Below are 24,005 nucleotides of genomic sequence, written 5' to 3'. Positions count from 1 at the left end.
GCGCCGCTGCAGGCAGACGGCCAACCGTATTGGCCGAGCTCCCAGTCGCCACGGCGATGCAGACGACACGTGAACAGCACGCTTCCAGTGTTGCTCAAAGGTCCCTGGGCAGACCCCCCCGCAGACACACACTGATGTGTTCAGAGGTCACACACACACAGAGTCGTTTCTGTGTCTTGTGGACTTTCCATTAACTTCCATTCATTGTGCAGCAAAAGCAGCATTTCTGTTCAGCATCTCACTGCAGACAGAAACACACTTTACCCTTTAAACTGACGAAAATAAAATCTCTGAAAGAACTGAACAGTTTTTGGTTTTGTTTTCCCCAGCAGCGCCACCTTCAGGAAAAGCTTCTCCAGTCGGCCTGCGTTTCAATGACTGACGACCCAAGTCTTTGTGATTTTCTGCTAAATTTGTCAATTTATGTTGATGAAACATCATTTTAAAGGCATCATTTCCATTAATTAAGAAATTAAACTAAAATCAAGATGTTTGTTCACTTGATAAAACATGGCGGCGCAGGCATCAGAGTAGAGGACCGGAGAATCGCAGGCAGAGGCCTCAGGCCTGATCAGCGGTTCCACTCCCGGCCTGGTGACCTTTCACCTTTTCCCCTCTGTCTGGATTTTCATGCCGCGTTGCTGCTTCAACTTGAAGGTCCATGTGGGATCTGGACTCTCTGACCTGAGCCGCGTCCTCCGCCTGCCTGCAGGGGGAGCCACAGAACCGTCAGATCATCTGTATCACCAGCAGGTGGCCGGCCTTGCTGTGAATGCTGAGCAGTCTGTGTCTCTACGACCTTTCCGTCTCCTCCTGATCCTCCTGGGATCCATCCGATTCCTCTCGTCGCTCTGCAGCTCAGCCAGCCTCCCATAATTCCTTGCAGCTTGATCAGCAGCAGATTAATGAGCTGCTGCGGCATCTGGCGCTCCGTCAATCATGTGACCTCATCAGAAAGCTGTCAGCGGGTTACCTGCTGCTAGCCTAGCCTAGCCGCAGCGCTGCGCCCTGCCAGGCCGCAGCGCTGAGTTATGGCTTGGCTTTAATGCGACGCAGCAGCGCCAATGAAGCAATTACCTCCAGAGCCGTAAGTCATGACACCCACAGCGGCGCAGGGCGGACCAGTTCCACCCCGGTTCTGATCCACTCGGGGTGCAGAAGAGGCCCACTTCCCGCTGCATGCTGGGAAACAAGGACGACGTCAGGCTGCTACCTTTAGGAAGGGTCAGAGGTCACTATGGAAACCCATCAGAAGCTCACAGCTGGAAACATGACTTCACTTCTTCTGGTTTCACTTCCTTCATCCTTAGAGGCCAGAAATAATCAGCAATAATATGGAATGTTTAGTCAGAAAAATCACATTTCGTTGATTCATTTATCATGGGAAACATGTTCCCTCAATAATCTACTGAGTTAACCGGCATAATTAATCCTGAAAGCGTTTTGGCGGCCGCTGTACTTTCTGCTCCAATAAAAGGTTATGTGAGGTTTTTCCATGAATGTTCATATCTCTTTAATATCTCTTTGTGAAATATTTTTTCCTTCAGGATAGAAAGGAACCAAAAACCTGATATCAACAGAAACTTTCTGTAAGCAGGAAAGACATTAAAATAAACCCTAACTTGGATTATTTCTGAGTTATTATCGCGGGTAATAAATATCTGTCAGTTTTGATCGTCTCTGTTGTTTCCAGTCTGAATGGTTTTTATGTTCAGTTTCCATCTGAAGCTTAACAAACATAAACATGCAGTGAATAATTGATTTTCAATCAGCTTTTTGCACCAAAGACTTGACAATAATAAACAGGTTTATTATTATAAAACACAGTAAATTCATGGTGGTTGAGGGTTAAATCAATTCTTTGTTCTGTCCCAATTATCGATTTATTCCATTTTGATTATCAGGCTCCAAACTGCCAGGACTGTGTGAGGTCACCGATTCCTCACACAGCCAGCAGGAAAGTGACCCTATCAGATAGTGACCTGATGACATCACGCCCACATGGACACGCCCACCACCAGGTGTCAAAGCCTCTGCCGCTGTCATATCAAAAATTAGTTATTTCATTCATACGGCTCTTATAGAGCTTCAGTGAAACATGTTTATTATTATTAAGTGTTTGGTGCAAAACACTGATTGAAAATCTATTTATTTATTGCATGTTTTAAGATGAAACTGGGACATGAAAGCAGCTCTTAAACCATTCAGACCAGAAAACAACAAACAGTATTCAATTATCCCACATAACTGATCAGTAGATTTTTGCAAGGGAACGCACCTGCATCTTATTTTGAAGGGATATATAACCGTTACCATGGTGACCAGAGTCAGACAGCGTGAGGTCAGAGGTCAAGAGGAGAGGAGATGTGAGTTTTAGGTCTGGTTGGTTTAAGGATCGTTGGCCGATTTCCCAAACCTCTGTGACCTCAGAGCCGATAAAAGTCCAACAGGTTCGGTCGGTTTGAGAGTCCAGGAGCAACACGGAACCAGAAACCGGTTCCACTGAACGTCCCGGTTCCACTGCACCAGAACCGCTTCCACTGAACGTCCCGGTTCCACTGAACGTCCCGGTTCCACTGAATGTCCTGGTTCCACTGAACGTCCTGGTTCCACTGAACGTCCCGGTTCCACTGAACGTCCTGGTTCCTCTGAACGTCCCGGTTCCACTGCACCAGAACCGGTTCCACTGAACGTCCTGGTTCCACTGAACGTCCTGGTTTCCACTGAACGTCCTGGTTCCACTGAACGTCCCGGTTCCACTGAACGTCCTGGTTCCACTGAACGTCCCGGTCCCGGTTCCACTGAATGTTCGGTTCCACTGAACGTCCCGGTTCCACTGCACCAGAACCGGTTCCACTGAACGTCCCGGTTCCACTGCACCAGAACCGGTTCCACTGAACGTCCCGGTTCCACTGCACCAGAACCGGTTCCTCTGAACGTCCTGGTTCCTCTGAACGTCCCGGTTCCACGGCATCAGAACCAGTTCCTCTGAACGTCCCGGTTCCACTGAACATCCTGGTTCCTCTGAACGTCCCGGTTCCTCTGAATGTCCCGGTTCCTCTGAACGTCCCGGTTCCACTGAACGTCCCGGTTCCACTGAACGTCCTGGCTCCAGAAGAAGATCCAGTAAAACCCAACATCCCACAGTGAATTCAGAATAATCAACATGATGCAGGAGCAGCAGTGATAGTTTGTGGATCATTTTAAAGACGAAACAAAAAGAAAAGTCGTTTGATAAAAGGAGCAGCTGCTCTATTTGCTGCTCTATGATTCATAACATTTTAACTGAATAAACATAAACACATATAATAAACATATATAATGAGCTTTACATGTAGTAATAAACATTTCCACATGTCACCTCCGATGTTTGGGATCCCCTCCATTCTTACGTCACCGCTCTCTCTGATTGGCTCCCGTCACATTCAACAGGCTGCGATAATCGGGCCGAGACCACGATGAATAAGCCCGATTTTAGATCGGACATATTCGATCTAAATATGCGTCAAAACAATATCTGACGGTTCCTCTTCCATTCCCCGGCCGCAGTCTTGACCAGGCCACTGCCCTACAGGGCCCCGTACTTTCTAAATGTTACACTTTCAAACTAAAATTTGTCAACAAGCTAAATGGTTAGCAAGCTAAACATTTGATATTTAGTGGGCAGCTAAATATTTACCTCCAAACTAAATTTATTTTGACTGTAGCTTCCTGTGTTCTTCTAAATTTGCTCCTGAGTCGTATCTTTTCAGGCCTGATGCTGCCTCTAGTGGCGTGGGGAGGTAACACACTAATATAATTGCATTACTAAGTCAGAATATCACAAAGTCTTTATTATTTATTCTTAATTTTAGCATTACTGGAACTATAAAATATAAATATTGTGTAAAACACCATACCTTTTCATTTCCTTAAGGATGTAGAGCTGATTAAATGCTATAATACTTTTATACATTATAAATAATATCTATATCCATCAATTATACAAGGAGACATAAAAACAACATAATCAGCTATAATATAAATACAATTTGCAATGTATATATCAGAAATTGAATTGATCAAAGTCAATAACAAATAAAGGTTCATGGACAAATAACCAGGTTGTTAAACAGATACAAGCCAAAATTCACAGTTTTGTTTTTACGCTGCCATGTATATTATTCTGAGAGACTTTTTGTTGCTAGAGTCTAATATATAGGAACAAATAAGATGAAACTATTTAGTCTATCAACATGGAAATTTTCCTTTGACTCTAAAACAATAAATCCTATTCATAGAATCACATTATCAATAATTTGTGAATATAGTAAAACACTCAGCAAGCTGGAGGTAAATGTTATCATTTAGCTGGTAAAGAATAATTATTGCCCTGTCAATAAATGATTTCTAATAGATTGTTATTACCAGAGGAAAACAGAGAAGGCTTCATGAGGTCAGAGGTCAAACTGATGAAGAAAGAGGATGGATGCTCTCTGCTAAAATATTCCTGCATCTTCCATCATCTTTCAGCAAACAGTTGAGATAAAGTTGGTTCTGGTTTCACCACCATTTACCTGCTGTTTTACCTGCCACTGAAAGTTTCATTAAAAGCTTGTTAATCTGCAGCTCATGAGACGGAACCAGCCGAGGAGATGAAAAGTTCAAACTTGAGTTAAAATGTTGTTTTAACTTGAGTTAAAACTCAAGTTAAAACAACATTTTAACATTTTAGCTCAACAAGCTCTAGTTGGGTAACCCTGAGATCACTAGATCCTCTTAAAGATGGCGTCTCTGAGAAAGTTCTTAAAGATACAGGAAGTGTTTTCTGCAAAGTCGAGCTGAATGTCCAGGAACGACACCAGGAATTTAAAATTTGCCAGTTTCAACAGGTTGGCCATCGAGAGAAACTGGAATCACTTCCTGGTTTAGTTTATCTCATTTAATTACCTCTACTTCCTTAAGAAAATGAAAAAATATGATGTGTTATAGTTTATCTTTTACAGTGCCAGTAATGCTGAATTCATAGTGAATAATATTGTAATTATATTAGTTGTGTTACCTCCCCACGCCACTAGAGGCAGCATCAGGCCTGAAAAGATACGACTCAGGAGGAAATTTAGAAGAACACAGGAAGCTACAGAATCTGTTAAAACTGTGAGATAAAGTGAATAAAGAGAGAAGTTCAAATACTGAGAGTGAAAATCCTTCTTAAAGGTGAAAATATATCAGATTTCACAGGAAAATAGAAACGGGAGACATGGATAATCTAGGAAATAGCGCCCCCTTCACTTCCGGAGTGGAATAGTCCTGTTTCCATATAAGGTCTGAGACTGACAGCAGTTCGTCGCCCTTCCTGTTAGCTGCAGTGAGGTGTAGTTGAAAATAAGAGACAGCAAGGGCACAAGCTTTTATTTTGGTAGTCCACTTCCTGATACAAATATTTGGCCTTCACTTTTATTTTGAAGCTAAGTATTTAGCTTAAAGCTAAATGACCTAGATGTATTTACTTTGACTAGTCCATTCTAAGCCATAAGTCAGTTCTGATAATCCATTCCATAATACCTGCTCATTATGGGATGGATGCTGACCTTTGACCCCGGTCCTTCAGGATTGGACGTCTGGGTTTGTTGTTTTTTTTTAAATAATTTTATTTTTATTGAAATTTTTAGAGTACACTCAAGAAGAAAAGTCAAACACTACTTAGAAATTATGAGACAAAAAATACAGAACAATCAAAACAAATGTTACACACTGGGGGGAGACTCTTATTTTATCTCTGTTATAGAAGTCCCTTATTGTAGATATCTAAAGTGATCTTGAGTTCTTAGAGCAAAGTCTTGCTGTAGTTCCTGGAAACTTGTGAAGTGCCCGTCTTTAAGGACTACGCATAACGCTGTTAAACTTCTTTCTAGACATTGTTTACATTGTAGGTCTTGAATAAAGTATTTGTTGCCGGCTGGCCACTGGATCAAGCATAATTGTTCCTCTAATTTGCATTTCTGGGTTATATATATAAAACCATTTACCCAGTGAGAAACTAGTAACAGCATTAACTTTCTCAAGTGTATTCTCCATATCTCCAATGATACTCCACAATTCTCTTCCATGGACTTTTTGTTCTATATTTTTCCATTTCGTTTCATAATTTTGGCACTTATATTTATTATGGGAGTTATTTGGGTAGCATGATAATATTCTCTGAAGTCTGGTAATGCCATACCTCCCTTTTCCTTTGTTAATTGTAAAGTTACACATTTTATTCTGGGTTTTTCAGCGTTCCATATGAATCCAGATGTAATCCGGTTCCATGTTTTAAACAGATTTCTTTAGGTAATGCCAGGAAAGATACAATAACCTTGGTAAGATGTTTATTTTTATGGCTTCAATTCTGGAGCTGAAATCTTTTTAGTGCATCCCACCTTCTAATATACCTCCTAATTTCTTGGTCCACTCTAATAAAGTTAGCTTTATATAAATCATCTATGCTTTTTGTTAATTGTATTCCTAGGTATGTCATAATAGTAGAGTTCCACTTTAAATTATATTTTCCACGAATCATTTCTGATGGTGTATAACCCAATGTGAAAACCTGAGTCTATATCCTGAGTAGAGGCCAAATATCTCTAACTGGTTGATCAGACAAGGCAGCGAATTTTCAGGGTTTGATAAATAACAAATTACATCATCTGCGAACAAACCTATTGTATGAAATTCATTATGTATATCATTACCCTTGAGATCCTCATGTTGTCTTATGTGTTGTGCCAGAGCTTCAATATAAATGGAAAATAATGTTGGTGATCGACAGAAACCCTGATGTGTAGGACGCTCTAGTTTTATATTATCAGTTCGATTTCCATTAATCTTGATTCTGGCTGCTGGTGATTGGTATTGGGTCCTCATGCAGCTTTTTCATTAAAACCAAGTTTTCCAAGTGCTTTATATAAGAAGTTCCTGCTTACGCTGTCAAAAGCTTTTCTCGCCATCAAGACTGCTTAAAATGGCTTTTATGTTTTTATTTTGAACATGACCTATAATGTGAAGTGCCTCCTGATGTTGTCTGGCATTTGACGACCTCTAATAAATCCTGTTTGCTTCTCATGATATCTCCAATGAATTATTCAAATCTTTTTGTTGATATGGAGGTATAAATTTGTCGTCCATGTTTAGAATAGATAAAGGCCTTTAATCACAGCATGTTTCACTCCTCCTGTTTTTTGGAATGACTGTTTAATTGCTTCTCTCCAAGACGGTGGAAGCTCTGCATGTTCCAAAGTATAATTAAATGATTTTTCTACTAACGGTAGGAGATCTTCACGAAAAGATTTGTACCACTCAGATGGAAATCCATCACTACCTGTTTTACCATCTTTTATCCTACTAATTGCTTTTTGTATTTCTATTCTTGTGATGTGGGAAGTGAGAAGTTTGTTTTGGGTTTCTCCAGTTGAGGACAGGTCCAGTGACTCCAAGACGACTCTATCTGTCCATCTTCAGCAGAAGGAGGTTGACTGTATAATCTTTGATAGTATGTCCTAAACATGTCCTCAATAGTTACTGGCTCATGTATCATTTGATTTGTTTCACCCTCCTTTAATTTATAGATATTTCTATCTGATGCTTTTTCAGTTTTGTTCCTTCATGATATGATTGTCTAATAAATTTACATTTCTTTTCAATTTTGCATGTAAGTATTTTATCAATGTTATTTCTTAATTCTCTTATTTTTATACAAAGGTTGGGATTTTGGGTTGATTTATGTTGTTTTTTAGTTCTGTTAATTTAGCTCTTTCTTTTTCATAGGGTTCTATTCTGAAAGGCCACCGTTTTTGATATCAATTTTCCTCTTAATACTGCCTTAAGTGCATCCCATAATATTACTCTCCTATGTAAGTTTTAATATCATGGGAAATTTCTGCTTTGATTGTTTTGTAGTTCAACAAGCCTACATTTAATCACCATGCTGTTTTGCGTTTTCTGGAAGGTAAATTTAGTTTTAATATTAGGGAAGAGTGATCAGATATACTTGTTTCTTCTATTTTACATTCCTTTACCTTATATATGTCAGATTTATTCATGAAAAGGTTGTCAATTCTGGAATAACTTTTACTGGGCGCAGAATAATGGGTATAGTCCTTTATACTGGAGTTTAATTCCCTCCAGACATCAACAAATCTAAATTCTTCAAGTGCCAATTTAAATTTTTTTGTAGTTACATTTTTGTTGTTGTTGTATCAAGCTTTGTGTTTAATATCATATTGAAATCTCCTCTCCAGACCAACATTCCCTCTGATTGCATAATTATTTTATTGAGGAGGCTATGAAGGAATTGTATGTTAATGTTGGGGGATTGTAAACATTTCACTATCACAGATCTCCCTTATTTATCTGACAGATCAGTCAAATTTTACTGAGTCATGAATTAGAATTGAAACTTCTATTTTGTTTCCATGTCTGAAAAGCTGCAAAATGTATTTGAGTCCCTGAGCTTTTCATGTTCCGGTTTAGAAAGGTGCGTCTCCTGTAAATAAATTATTTGTGCTTTTTTTTTTGCGTTTTAAAGGACTGTTCATACCGTTCACATTCAACGAAACAATCTTGATGTTTTCAACCATTATTTAGGTTAGTAAGGTCACCATGTGATATTAGAAACAGAACCCCAACAAATTAAAACATAGATGAACAAGTAGAACAGAAACTTCCAAAGGTACAGATGTATTAAAAACATCCATCGGGACCCCTGCTGGTGGGGGAGGGCAACACACCACAAGGATGGGGGTAGACCCCAGGGCAGGGTGGGGGTAGACCCCAGGCTAGCAGTAGGATGGGGGTAGATCCCAGGGCAGGATGGGGGTAGATCCCAGGGCAGGATGGGGTAGACCCCAGGGCAGGGTGGGGGGGGTAGACCCCAGGCAGGGTGGGGGTAGACCCCAGGCTAGCAGTAGGATGGGGGTAGATCCCAGGGCAGGGTGGGGGTAGATCCCAGGCTAGCAGTAGGATGGGGGTAGATCCCAGGCTAGCAGTAGGCTAGCAGTAGGATGGGGGTAGACCCCAGGCTAGCAGTAGGATGGGGTAGATCCCAGGCTAGCAGTAGGATGGGGGTAGATCCCAGGCTAGCAGTAGGATGGGGGTAGATCCCAGGCTAGCAGTAGGATGGGGGTAGATCCCAGGGCAGGGTGGGGGTAAATCCCAGGGCAGGGTGGGGGTAAAGCCCAGGCTAGCAGTAGGATGGGGGTAGATCCCAGGGCAGGGTGGGGGTAAATCCCAGGGCAGGGTGGGGGTAAATCCCAGGCTAGCAGTAGGATGGGGTAGATCCCAGGGCAGGGTGGGGGTAAATCCCAGGCTAGCAGTAGGATGGGGGTAGATCCCAGGGCAGGGTGGGGGTAAATCCCAGGGCAGGGTGGGGGTAAATCCCAGGCTAGCAGTAGGATGGGGGTAGATCCCAGGGCAGGGTGGGGGTATCCCAGGCTAGCAGTAGAATGGGGGTAGATCCCAGGGCAGGGTGGGGGTAGACCCCAGGGCAGGGTGGGGGTAAATCCCAGGCTAGCAGTAGGATGGGGTCTACTTGTATAAGGCAAGTCCAATGTTTGGTTAACGCTATCACATTTGCTCCATTCGGTATTTGGTTGGTATCAAAAGACGTAAAACAAGTAACTTTGGTAACAGAAGAGACATTGAGATCCAAAACTGGGAAAAGTCAATCAGTCCTGATAATAAGCAAAACCTCCTCCTGGGATTGGATGCTCAGTCCCTGGTCCTCACCTCTGAACCCAGGAAGCTCCTCCCTCCACATTGACCTGCACCATGGCAACAGCGAGTCCAGCCTCTCCTTGCCAATCTGAACTTGTTTTCTTTGGTTCCCAAGTCAAACCGAAGCCTCTCTTCATCATGTCCGACGCTGTTTGTTCACGTTCTCGTAGGTCTGCACTCCAGAGTCCCGGAAGATTCTTACCTTTGTGTGCAGACCTTCCTGTTTCGAGGCCGCCTTCAATGGGCCGTATGCTTTGTGTTTTTCTATGACATCAGAAGCATAATCGTAATCAAACTAAAGGCGTTTGCCTTCCATCTCCGCTTTCTGTTCCCAGGCTTTCCTCAGAACCATTTCTTTCGTGTTGAATTGGAAGGAATTCACAATTATAGCTCTGTGTTAGGAGGCGATCTGGGTACCAGAACTCGCTGTGCCGCTGAATCCGGAGATCACTTCCATCTGGTAGCTTCAGCTGCTTATTTAGCAGATCAGCGACAAACTCGGAGACCACAAACCTTCTCTTCCTTCCGGAACTCCATAGATACGAAGAGCGGCCCCCCGCAGGCAGGGGCCTCGGAGTGAGGGGCCTCGGAGCAGCGAGGGGCCTCGGAGCAGTGAGGGGCCTCACAGCAGCGAGGGGCCCGCCGCAGCTTGTTGACATGCAGCCTGCGCGGGAGCCTTGCGACAGCCTGAATAAATCAGCTGCGTGGAGCTGCTGCCAAGCTGATGATGACATCATGGCGCCGCTCCTCCCTGACTGGCTTCAGCTCATCCCAGGATGATCACTAACAGACGCCTGCAGCCCCAGAATGAAACAAGCTTAAGAAGAAGAAGATAAACTTGAAACCTTTCTGCCTGTGTGTCATTGATGATGATGATGATGATGATGACCTTCATCAGCAGTTCTGACCAGCAGCTCCAGAAGGACCGGTCCGGTATCAGCTAAACATTGGCAGCAATAATTTGGGTTAATTTTTGCCTGTCAGAAAAAACTGGAGTTAATTTGTCAGTCATATTTCACCAAGTTAATTACTTGTAACTGCCATAATACCAATTAAATATTTTAGAAGCTGAGAGTCGTCACTCTTTTTCTAATATACGAAGGCTTATTGGTGCTGTTCATTCTCCTGTGTCCGGGGAGTCTCCTGAGGTTGTGGTCTCCTGAGGTTGTGGTCTCCTGAGGGTGTGGTCTTCTGAGGGTGTGGTCTCCTGAGGGTGTGGTCTTCTGAGGGTGTGGTCTTCTGAGGGTGTGGTCTCCTGAGGGTGTGGTCTCCTGAGGGTGTGGTCTTCTGAGGGTGTGGTCTTCTGAGGGTGTGGTCTTCTGAGGGTGTGGTCTCCTGAGGGTGTGGTATCCTGAGGGTGTGGTCTCCTGAGGGTGTGGTCTTCTGAGGGTGTGGTCTCCTGAGGGTGTGGTCTCCTGAGGGTGTGGTCTCCTGAGGGTGTGGTCTTCTGAGGGTGTGGTCTTCTGAGGGTGTGGTCTTCTGAGGGTGTGGTATCCTGAGGGTGTGGTATCCTGAGGGTGTGGTCTCCTGAGGGTGTGGTCTTCTGAGGGTGTGGTATCCTGAGGGTGTGGTCTTCTGAGGGTGTGGTCTTCTGAGGGTGTGGTCTTCTGAGGGTGTGGTCTTCTGAGGGTGTGGTCTCCTGAGGGTGTGGTCTTCTGAGGGTGTGGTCTCCTGAGGGTGTGGTCTTCTGAGGGTGTGGTCTTCTGAGGGTGTGGTCTTCTGAGGGTGTGGTCTTCTGAGGGTGTGGTCTTCTGAGGGTGTGGTCTTCTGAGGGTGTGGTCTCCTGAGGGTGTGGTCTCCTGAGGGTGTGGTCTCCTGAGGGTGTGGTATCCTGAGGGTGTGGTCTCCTGAGGTGTGGTATCCTGAGGGTGTGGTCTCCTGAGGGTGTGGTCTCCTGAGGGTGTGGTCTTCTGAGGGTGTGGTATCCTGAGGGTGTGGTCTTCTGAGGGTGTGGTCTTCTGAGGGTGTCTCCTGTGTCCGGGGAGTCTCCTGAGGTTGTGGTCTCCTGAGGTTGTGGTCTCCTGAGGGTGTGGTCTCCCTCGATGCGGAGAAGGCATTCGACCGGGTTGAGTGGCCTTACCTATTTGCAGTTTTAGCTAAGTTCGGGTTTGGGCCCAAATTTACATCATGGGTACAACTGTTGCATACATCACCCAAAGCAAACATAATCACTGACAGAACAAGATATAGGCCCTTTTCCTTATCTAGGGTACCCGGCAGGGTTGTCCTCTCAGCCCGCTCCTCTTTGGTTTGGCTATTGAGCCTCTCAGTTATGCTCAAGACCTCACAGAGCTTTAAGGGAATTTATAGAAATCAGCTGGAACATCGGCTGTCCCTATATGCGGATGACTTATTACTCTACATCTCGGACCCAGTATCTTCGATTTCCAACATTGTGAGATTGCTAAACCGTTTTGGTAAATTTTCAGGTTACAAGTTGAACTTCTGAAAGAGTGAATATTTTCCAATTAATAATTCTGCACTCCAAATGGCAGAAACTGACTTGCCTTTTCCTCTCTCTAGAGCAGGATTCAAATATTTTCTGATCTGTTTGACAAAAACGTTTCCCCTCTGCTTAATAACCTTAAACCAGACCTCCAGAAGTGGAGTGTCCTAAATTTATCCTTAACGGGCAAAATAGCACGCATTAAAATGAATGTCTTGCCAAGGTTTATGTATCTCTTTCAGAGTATTCCAGTTTTTCTCCCAAATCATTCTTCAGACTTATCGATAAACAGCTGTCCTTGTTCATGTGGAGTAATAAACACCCTAGACTCAGTAGGCGCTTCCTTCAGAGACACAAGGAAGAGGGGGGTATGGGTCTACCTAACCTTCTGCACTATTACTGGGCAGCAAACTTACAAAAGGTGGTCTGTTTATTCCAACAACCAGATGTTGACTGGTGCCAATCTGAACTGGATACATGTAGGCCATCATCATTCCCTGCATTAGTTACTTCAAAGCTTCCTCTCTCTCCTAAGCAACACCCTAAAAATATGGTCACAATTTAGACAACATTTTAATATGACAAACGTCTCTATTTACAGTCCCATATGTGATAACCATGTTTTCCCACCATCCTTATTAGACCCTGTCTTTGCCAAATGGCGAAGTGCAGGCTTAAGTAAATTTAGTGACCTATATAGAGAAGGCAATTTCGCTACCTTTGATGCTATTTCCTCCAAATTTGGTTTACAGCGTTCCTCCCTATTCCGGTACCTCCAGATTCGTGACTTTGTTCGTAGCACCAGTCCCTGCTTTCCCAATTTACCCCCTAAGGGAAGTATAGACATCATTTTGCAAACTCCAACTTGTTGTAGGGGGCTCATCTCAAAAATTTACAATAGCATCTCATCATTCAATACAGTGAGGCTCAATGAGATCAGGGCAAAATGGTGAGAGGAACTTGGAATACACATCTCTGATGTGACCTGGAGCCACACATTTGTAGAGTAAATGGGTCAACATCATGTCGACTTGGACTCCTTCAATTCAAGGTCCTTCATAGGATTCACTACAGTAGAGCCAGACTCTCAAGGATCTCATTGGATTTGAAATGAAACCTCTACAACAGAATTCAAGTGCAGATTGTAACGTTTAATTTAAAGGGTTGAACAAAAATATGTGATAGAAAATGTAGGAATTGTACACATTTGTTTACAAACACTCCTCATTTTAGGAGCTCAAAAGTAATTGGATATAAACATAACCCAAACAAAAAAGTTTTTTCTCAATATTTTGTTGCGAATCCTTTGGAGGCAATCACTGCCTTAAGTCTGGAACCCATGGACATCACCAAACGCTGGGTTTCCTCCTTCTTAATGCTTTGCCAGGCCTTTACAGCCGCAGCCTTCAGGTCTTGCTTGTTAGTGGGTCTTTCCGTCTGAAGTCTGGATTTGAGCAAGTGAAATGCATGCTCAATTGGGTTAAGATCTGGTGATTGACTTGGCCATTGCAGAATATTCCACCTTTTTGCTCTCATGAACTCCTGGGTAGCTTTGGCTGTATGCTTGGGGTCATTATCCATCTGTACTGTGAAGCGCCGTCTGATCACTTTGCAGCATTTGGCTGAATCTGGGCTGACAGTATATCCCGGTACACTTCAGAATTCATCCGGCTACTCTTGTCTGCTGTTATGTCATCAATAAACACAAGTGACCCAGTGCCATTGAAAGCCATGCATGCCCATGCCATCACGTTGCCTCCACCATGTTTTTACAGAGGATGTGGTGTGCCTTGGATCATGTGCCGTTCCCTTTCTTCTCCAAACTTTTTTCTTCCCATCATTCTGGTACAGGTTGATCTTTGTCTCATCTGTCCATAGAATACTTTTCCAGAACTGGGCTGGCTTCTTGAGGTGTTTTTGGGCAAATTTAACTCTGGCCTGTCTATTTTTGGAATTGATGAATGGTTTGCATCTACATGTGAACCCTTTGTATTTGCTTTCATGGAGTCTTCTCTTTACTGTTGACTTAGAGACAGATACACCTACTTCTCTGAGAGTGTTCTGGACCTCAGTTGATGTTGTGAACGGGTTCTTCTTCACCAAAGAAAGTAAGCGGCGATCATCCACCACCGTTGTCTTCCGTGGACGCCCAGGCCTTTTTGAGTTCCCAAGCTCACCAGTCAATTCCTTTTTCCTCAGAATGTACCAGACTGTTGATTTTGCTACTCCAAGCATGTCTGCTATCTCTCTGATGGATTTTTTCCTTTTTTTCAGTCTCAGGATGTTCTGCTTCACCTCAATTGAGAGCTCCTTTGACTGCATGTTGTCTGGTCACAGCAACAGCTTCCAAATGCAAAACCACACACCTGGAAACAACCCCAGACCTTTTAACTACTTACTTGATTACAGGTTAACGAGGGAAAGGCCTTTTGAGTTACTTGCAGCCTTTAGAGTCCATTGTCCAATTACTTTTGGTCCCTTGAAAAAGAGGAGGCTCTGCATTACAGAGCTATGATTCCTAAACCCTTTCTCCGATTTGGATGTGGAAACTCTCATATTGCAGCTGGGAGTGTGCACTTTCAGCCCATATTATATATAAATTGTATTTCTGAACATATTTTTGTCAACAGCTAAAATAACAAAACCTGTGTCACTGTCCAAATATTTCTGGCCCTAACTGTATCTGGCTTTTTCAACTCTCCTCGCCCGAAAAAGATTATTAGCGTGGAAATCAGAACACCCACCCAAGGCTTCTCTTTGGTTGAGAGATCTGTCCATGTTCCTTAAGTTAGAGAAGATCAAATTTTGTGTTAGAGGTTCGACCCAAAAATTTTACAAAACTTGGTTCCCCCTGCTATGTTATTTTGAAAGACTTCCTCAAGCCTGAAATTCGCATAGGAACTGGCTCCGCGGTGTCTGCCTGCTTCCCTGTGACTCGGGCAACCTGTGCAGTTTTAAGTATCCATGTTTGGATGTCTTGTGCAGACGCTTGTTCACATGCTGTCCATGTTTCTGGGCTCTGCCTTAGTCCCCTGTGTTTTTTTTTTCAGCTATATAATTATTGCTACTGTTTTATTATTATGATTTTATTTTGATGTTTCTATTATTTGCAGCCAGGTACGGATGGATGGGGAGAGGTAGGGATAGAACAAAAAGAAGGTTAAGGGAAGAGGGGAGAAAAACAATGCCTTGCTTTGTCTCTGTGTTCAAAGTCTTGTTGTTATTGGTTGACTAAATAAAATAAAAATAAAAACTTTAGAAGCTAACTAACTAGGTCACAGCTAAATATTTAGTTTGAAGATGAGGCAAAAAATATTCAGCGTTGACCTCTGACCTCTGACCAGCCAAGCTTCTGAAGCTGCAGAGGGAAAAACCTGGTCGACACGTCACACTGCTCAAACCGGGACAAACTTTCCAGATGTTTCTGACAAGACAAACGAGTCCAGGAGGCTGAGGGTGTGTGTGTGTGTGCATGTGTGTGTGTGTGTGTGTGAGTGTGTGTGCATGTGTGTGAGTGTGTGTGTGTGAGTGTGTGTGTGAGTGTGTGTGTGAGTGTGTGTGTGCATGTGTGTGTGTGTGTGTGTGAGTGTGTGAGTGTGCATGTGTGTGAGTGTGTGTGTGTGTGTGTGAGTGTGTGTGTGAGTGTGTGTGTGAGTGTGCATGTGTGTGAGTGTGTGTGTGTGTGTTAGCAGTGTGTTAGCAGTGTGTGTGCGTGTGAGTGTGTGTGTGCATGTGTGTGCATGTGCACACACACTGCTAACACACACACACTGCTAACACACACACACACTGCTAACACACACACTGCTAACACACACACACACACTGCTAACACACACACACACACACTGCTAACACACACACACACTGCTAACACACACACTGCTAACACACCCTCTGAAGGAGCGGCCGGCCCAAAGCATTAGCAACCCCTGCAGCGCTCCAGGAATCAGCTGTAAATTAGTCCAGTAATCGTCTCACCAAGCTTCACAGAAACCATGTAAATGTTGGGCTGGGTCGGGTCGGGTCGGTTCTGAGTAACAGCAGAACCCCGGCTTGGTTAGAGGTCAAGGTCAATCCCAGGTCCTGATAAAAACCTGGATGGACCCGGGTTCTAACAGAACATGGAGCTTCATGATGCAGAAGAAGCATCTACACAGCTTCCTGGCGGCTCCTTCAAAATAAAAGTTTGTTCATGACTTAAAATAAATTTTTAAAAAAGTTGAAATTGAAGAGATAAAATATGTTCTGGCAGCAAACAAACATTAATAATATAAACAGAAAGCTGCTCATGGTCGAACAGAGACTCAGACTCGGCTGAACTTTAAGACTCGGATTTAATTTACAACATAAACGATCCAGATATAAAACAGCTGATTGACAGACCCCCCCCCTCCGCCCCCCGTTTTCATGCAAACATCTCCGTAGCAACAAGCAGCCGCTGCAGAACAAGAAACTAGAAAAGACCATAGAAAGGTGAAAACGACGCAGGACGGCTCACAGAACCAGAACCAAGAGGCTCATCGGACCACCTGGTTTCACAGGAAGGTTGAACCAGCGGAACCAGAACCGGACCGGGATGTGGACGCAGACCTCAGGTGATCACGGCGTCTGGCTCCTTGAGGCTCCACCCCTTCCCCGCAGGGCGGCGGCCCGTTAGCAGACCGCTAACGAGCCGACCTGGATTTACCTAAAGCTGCGGTTCTGTCGAAGCGTCGGGCTCCGCCCGGTTCCGCCCGGTTCCGCCCGGCGCGCTGCACACCAACACACCTGGCTAGGCAGGTGGAGCACGCGGGAGGGGGCGGGACTTCCTGCTCCAGTCCTGCATGAACCGAGTCTGTCTGGATCAGAGTGGAGTCAGAACCGGGTCAACTGAAAGTTCTGGAGAAACACCAGTTGACCTCCGGAAGAAGCTCTGCACCTCACCCATTCTATTGCCTCCAGAACCAGAACCGGCTCAGACAAACATACCACCAATCGTGGCAATGATCAGGAAGAGTTCTGGATCCTGATTGGCCAGGGCGGTTCTGGAGGTTCTGTTCAGTGGTCCCAGTAGAACCCAGCAGAACATGACGCAAAGCTGTGGGTAATAATAACAAAAACAGACAGAAGTCACATGATCGAGTCCGACCGAACGACGTTTCCCTCTGGGCTGGTCACAGGCCGGGTCCAGCCACAGGAAGTCTCTCCTGACCCGGGGCCGACGTCTCCCGGTGACATCACTGAGGGGGCGGGGCCAGGGACGACGGGGATGGAAGAAGGACGCGAGGCCGGCTTCCCGGCGGCCCTGAGGCTCCGCCCCTCACTGGGCAGGGGCGGGCTGGCGGCGTCGGCGGGCGGCTGCACGTTGTCGGCCAGGTTGTGCGCGTGCTCCAGGAAGAGGTCTTTGAGCACGCTCAGCTCCTTGCTGAGCAGCTTGATCTTGGCCTCCAGCCGCTCGTTCTCCTCCTTCAGCTCGTTGACGCGCTGCTGCGTGTCCATGGCCTTCTGCTTGCTGCGCATGCGGCTCTTCTTCACCGCCAGGTTGTTGCGCTCGCGCCGCTGCCGGTACTCCTCGCTGTCCTTGTCCACGCTGGGCTTCTTCATCTTGCTGGGCGGCGCCGCCTTTCCTCCGGCGGCGGACGGGTCGGCGGGGACGAGCTGGGGGACCTGCTGCAGTCCGGCGAGGGACGCTGCGTTGGACGCTGCGACGGCGTGCGCCTGGCTCTGGATGACGCTCACGCCGTTGTGCTCTGCTGTGATGAGTTTCGGCTGTGGCGGCCGGCTCATTTGGATGTGCTGCCTGCAGGAGCTCAAGTCTGACCGGAGCCGGACGGGTCAGAACCACGGGACGGGTCTGTAGGACGACACAACAGTAGCCATAATATTATAGTTGTAGAACAGCGCCGCCCTGGTGGCAGCATGTTGGAGCACCTCTCCTGGTTCGGTTGGGTTTTTGGATCATTTTCTCCTTTGGTTCTGAATGTATTTCTGCTCATACTTTTGATATGTTGCGTAACCATGGCAGCAGAGTGTTGAGACTGAGCAACAGAGCCCTCGTCAGATTCGCTGCGACACTGACTGCTCCTGGAGATCCTTCCATCAACAACCCAATGATGAGTCATTTCATTTCCTTTAGGAAGGAATAAAGTTTTGTAGAATGATATTGAACAAACATAATTTATGATCATATCTGGATGTTTTTCCGTCTAATAAACCTCCAGTGACCGCCGTCATTCCTGATGACGTCACTCTCCGCTGTGAAGCAGCCGCGGCGTTGTGATTGGTCGGCGCGTTGCCATGGAACAGCTCTGTGTGTAGCAGAACTCGCTCCGGGTGAAACAGCGGCTGTTGCCTGCTGTTGCATCATCACTGAGGGGAACTCCGAGTCATGCGGGTCTCAGCACAAACCTCACTTTTCAAACCCAAACCGAGTCCCAACATCAGTACACGAAGCCAAACGGAACGGGAAACTGAGCCGAACGACGACGATTAAACTGATCATTTCCCGAAACCGATACAACTTTGAGTTCAATTAAAGCAGCTCGTTTCTCCCTGATTTACCGAAACCTTGAGCTCAGAGTTCCGCCTGCTCACCGCTACACGCGGTTTCAGACCCGAACCGGGTCGAAACGGGTTATTTTCTCAGATTTTAACTGAACCAGCTAGCCGTTAGCCTGTTAGCACCCGCTGCTATCGCTCTTCGAGGATAAATCTGTTTTTCTAAGCCAAGAAGTCAAAGCATACCTTCACCAGGAGACCGCGGGGTTGACCTGTAGACTATCCTGATCGATATGGGGCAGAAAGGGACACTTTAATCGCGTCTCCGGCCGCTCTCACTGTTTTTGTTTGGAACATGGACAGCAGCCGATTGCGAAATCTCCCTTTACCATGTTCGGCAATGTTTGGAATCAGCCAATCAGGAGCTAGGAGGCGGCGGCGTAAAGAGCTCTGGGCCAATCAAAGTTCAGTATTTACAAGAGTGATGCAATTCCTTGGTGGAGTGACATGTGGACGGACCAATAGCAAGCGGCCTTTCTGTTGGTTTTGTTTATGTAACGTGAGGTTGGTCAGATGAGTTCAGACATGTATGACTTCATTTGATCCCGGCTTCCTGAAACTGCTTCCTTATGAAACACCTAGGATATAAATATGCATAAATGTGTTGTATTTATAATGCCTTCATAATACATAAATTCTGTAGATTTGTGGGTTTTAAAAGTTGAATCTATTTTTAGCCACATACTGAGTGATACACTGTTACAGCTGTTATTAATGTTTATTATTATTATTGTTGTTGTTGCAAGATTTCAACATCTCTGTTGTATTGGGACTACAACATTTCCCCTCTCAGGAATCAATAAAGTATCATCTGATATTTATACAATCAGACTGAATCCACCACAGGAGCATAAGAGCCACCGGATTTTCTTTAGGGGCATTTTCATATTGCTGCATCTCAATAAGTTAGAGTTTTACGTTTATTTCATTTCTTCAAACGAAACTCAATTATCATACAGATTTATCCTGAAAGGGAATCTGAATGTGACTCTGTGGAAACAATAGACTAAAATGAATTTAAATTAAAATTTGACTTACTGAATAAATCTTTATTTAATGAATAACCTGGGAGTAGTGACCTGGACTCTGACCTGAACCTCCAGAGCCACATAAAGACAGTAACAAAGTCGGCCTTCTATCACCTGAAGAACGTCTCCAGGATTAGAGGACTAATGTCTCAGCCAGATCTAGAGAAACTCATCCCTGTGTTTATCTTTAGTCTCATTGATTATTGTAACAGCGTCTTCACAGGCCTGTCCAACAAATCAATCCTCCAGAAGCTGCTGATCCAGCTGCAGCTGATCCAGAAGCTGCTGATCCAGAAGCAGCCGATCCAGAAGCTGCTGCTCCTATTCTCACTAGAACCAGGAAGATAGAGACATAACAGCAGTTTTAAAGTCCCTCCACTGGCTCCCTGTAGCTCAAAGAATAGATTTTAAAATACTGTTGTTAGTTTATAAATCACTGAACGGTTTAGCACCACAATACATCAAAGATCTGCTGTTGTTGTATCAACCTTCCAGACTCTCAGGTTCTGGTTCTGGTTCTGATCTGCATCCAGAACCAGAACCAAGAGAGGAGAAGCAGCTTTCAGCATCTATGCACCAAAACTTTGGAACAAACTTCCAGAAAACTGCAAAACATCAGAAACCCTGACTTCTTTTAAATCTCAATTAAAAACCAGCTGATTAGAGTTTGATTTGAAATATAATATGTAACAATGTATTGTTTATTCTATAACTTTGTGTTTATGATGTAAAACACTTTGAAATGCCTTGCTGCTGAAATGTGCTATACAAATAAAATTTTATTTGATTGATTAAGTACATTTATTTTTATAGTTTAATAATTCAAAAAGTGAAACTCAGTATTGTAGTGTACTCATTACATAGATCCTCTCACTGTCTGGTTCTGACATCCAGGTAATAAAAAACCAGATCCAGTTTGTCTGAAAATTTCAAATTTAAGCCGATTTAAATTCAGAGACATGAACCGCAGACCAGACGTGGTTCTGATCAGGTGTTCAGGCAGTCCAGGTAAAACGTCCTGGTAGACAGCGCCGCAGGCTTTGGAGCTGATGAACCCAGGGCCAACCCGAATAGTAGGCGAGTCGAACTGGACCTCCAGCAGCCCAGTTCTGTTCTGCTGACCTGGTTCTGATGTTTCTCTGGTCCAGGATCCTCAGCTCCATCCCGGATGAATCCGATCCGTTTGTTTGTTGACCAGGAAACAGCTTAGAAAAAAAACAACAGGATGATTTCAATGGGATAACCAGATAACCAGCAGATAACCAGTAGATGACCAGCAGATAACCAGTAGATAACCAGTAGATGACCAGGAGATGACTAGCAGATGACTAGCAGATAACCAGTAGATAACCAGCAGATGACCAGCAGATAACCAGCAGATAACCAGTAGATGACTAGCAGATGACCAGTAGATGACCAGCAGATAACCAGCAGATAACCAGTAGATGACTAGCAGATAACCAGTAGATGACTAGCAGATAACCAGCAGATAACCAGCAGATAACCAGCAGATAACCAGCAGATAACCAGTAGATGACTAGCAGATGACCAGTAGATGACCAGCAGATAACCAGCAGATAACCAGTAGATGACCAGCAGATAACCAGTAGATGACTAGCAGATAACCAGCAGATAACCAGTAGATAACCAGTAGATGACTAGCAGACAACCAGCAGATAACCAGCAGATAACCAGTAGATGACTAGCAGATGACCAGTAGATGACTAGCAGATGACTAGCAGATAACCAGTAGATAACCAGCAGATGACCAGGAGATGACTAGCAGATGACTAGCAGATAACCAGTAGATAACCAGCAGATGACCAGGAGATGACTAGCAGATGACTAGCAGATAACCAGCAGATAACCAGCAGATAACCAGTAGATGACTAGTAGATGACCAGTAGATGACCAGCAGATAACCAGTAGTGCGTTCCAAACCTTTGGTAGAAATGAGGCGTTTAATTCCAGACCAGAGAAACTGGAGAGATTTTAATGTTATGTTCATAATGTTCATGCATTTCTAAACAGGAGGCAGCAGGAAACTGCAAAGAATTAAACTGAACTCATCCTGCGGGTTTAACTCGCGGAGGCTCCTGGGTTCACGTTGCCCTTTGCACCCAGGAGAAAAGCGGCCGACGTAACATCTGCTAAAAAATCCTGTAAAAGCGCAGAGCCATAAAAAACTCATTCAATTGATGGTTTTGATCAGTAAAGGTGGATTTCCTGATGTAGAGTCCATTTCTACCCATTGAAATGGACTCTACATTAAACTAATGCCTCCCTCCTGGTGTGGTAAATGTAAGAACAACATTCTAACACTGGGCCGTTTATTTTGCCATAAAAACTCAGCAATTAACTTTAAAATGTTGCTGGGCTCCAGCACAGATGACATCTGGAGTTGTCTTTACTAATTACAAAAAAGGTTTTATTTGCCTCCACACAAAAGTCCGCCGCCAACACCGGGCGCCTAACGATACCCAGCAGAACGGGGAAAACAGTAACTGCTGAGCGAAAATTATGTTCCTGGAACACACCACACAGCGACGCATTCACTGACATAAAGTAAATATGACTACCAAAGATAAATTCACAAGTCAGACACAAAACCAAGTACAGAAGAAATTAATAAACTACAATGAACAATGAATGAACTTATAAACAAAACAGAATTGGTGGGGTATCTTATAAACTAATAAATTCGGTGTCTCTCACAATAAGATTATTAAACCAGTATACAGGAGGTGGCAAGGGGACATTCTGAAAAACATATTTTTGGAAGTACATTCATTTTGTAGGTGTCGATCCTGCCAATCAGTGATAAGCATCCATCTTGATATTTTCAGTGATAGTTTTGTTTAATGTTCATAGTTGTTCTTCACAATCATATCTAGATTTGAAATTATGTTGATTCCTAAATATGTGAATTCTTTAACAACCCTAAATTGTAATGATAAGCAAACTAGGCCAGAACCCAAAACGCAGCCAACACAGGAGTAAGTTAAATCAGAAGTTTTAATGACAAAAATAATATTTTAGATGGGACTGAGGGGGGGGAGGGACAAAAACGAGCAGAAAAGGGAGGAGGAATCCAGAGGGACAGAAATCCAGCTGGGGGTGGGACGAAGTAGGATGAAATGACGACAGAAAGTGTTGGGGGCTTGGGAACAAACGGACCACAGGGGCAAAGTCCACAAACCAGAGACGGAGTAGAGAGACGATCCAGGGTCAAGCACAGGAGAGCCACAGGCACAGATAATCCAGAAAACAGCAAGCAGGAGGCAGGGTCAGCGACAGGCAGGGTTCTTCAACAGGACATCAGAAAACTTTAAGCAGCCGAAGGTCAAGGCAGAATCTAAGGTCAAAAACAGGCAGGATCAGTAAACCAGAAAACTCCTTGAGACATAAAACAATGGCTTGAAAGCTGTGACAAGGGCAACAGACGATCTCGCACTGAGCTGGTGAAAATCAGTTGTCTAAATAGGGAGCAGCACAGTGCAGGTGAGAGCAATGAGCAATCAGCGCAGAAGGTGGAGCAGAAAGGCTGAAGTCATGACATAAATTTTGAGTTCATTTGTGGGACATTTCAAGTAATAACTAGAAAATTCCTGAAGAAATTTAACCGGGGCCTGCCAAAGTGTGCCCGTCGGTTTGGACCCAGCGTTCTGATGCTAAACATTAGCATCCATGCTAAAGAAAGCTGCAATGTCATCAATAGCACGTGGACAGTCACAAGCATGAATTATTGAACATGGGTAATAAGTAAAGGAAAAGGCTAAGGTAAAAGGCTAATGCTAAGAGAAAACCTGAGAGAAAAAGATCATGCAGGATAATCTTATTCTTAATAATCTTAAATGCTAGTGAAATGCTAATGTTTGTCCTAACTTGAGACGAAAAGATAAAGCAAGCTAATATCATTGCAGCGCCTGGGGCGCTGCATTAGCCACAGACGAATCTTAAGACTTTTATTTTGAAATTTTCAGTGAGCTTCATTTTAAATGGCCAATGTAATCCCATGTGTAACGATTTTTTGGTAAAATTAGACATAAAATGGTCAAAAGAGCACTTACTTGATGGGAAAATTGTCAAGGCTTTTATTTTGAAAATTTTTTAAAGCTTAATTTAAAATTTTCACACTAATTCCATGTGTAACAATGGTTGGTTAAAAAGAGTTATAGAAGGCCCAAAACACAAGCAGTTCTAAAGTCCAGCTTTTTCCTCCGAGTTCTGCAATAGTTAGAACTACATTGATGCGTTTT

At 44.2% G+C, this 24,005-nt stretch overlaps 1 protein-coding gene across 1 annotated transcript; it reads right to left on the bottom strand.

Moving 5' to 3' along the window:
* Positions 1-16,502: 16,502 nt before the first annotated feature.
* On the bottom strand, positions 16,503-19,076 carry LOC129352129 (CCAAT/enhancer-binding protein gamma-like). Its single transcript, XM_055021000.1, has 2 exons — positions 18,905-19,076; positions 16,503-18,014 (listed from the first exon to the last, which is right to left on the bottom strand). Exon 2 carries the CDS (start codon positions 17,945-17,947, stop codon positions 17,291-17,293), a length of 657 nt encoding a protein of 218 aa, XP_054876975.1. The 5' UTR covers positions 17,948-18,014; positions 18,905-19,076; the 3' UTR covers positions 16,503-17,290.
* Between the last annotated feature and the right edge of the window lie 4,929 nt (positions 19,077-24,005).

The sequence above is a fragment of the Poeciliopsis prolifica genome, unplaced genomic scaffold (assembly GCF_027474105.1).
Source record: "Poeciliopsis prolifica strain line A6 unplaced genomic scaffold, Auburn_PproV2 SCAFFOLD073, whole genome shotgun sequence".
Taxonomy (NCBI): Eukaryota; Metazoa; Chordata; class Actinopteri; order Cyprinodontiformes; family Poeciliidae; genus Poeciliopsis; species Poeciliopsis prolifica.
Note: the sequence above shows the minus strand (reverse complement) of the source record. Positions and strands in the feature narration are given on the sequence as shown.

Excerpts from the sequence above, each read along its gene's own strand:
- LOC129352129 (XM_055021000.1), bottom strand. The coding sequence starts at position 17,947 with ATGAGCCGGCCGCCACAGCCGAAACTCATCACAGCAGAGCACAACGGC.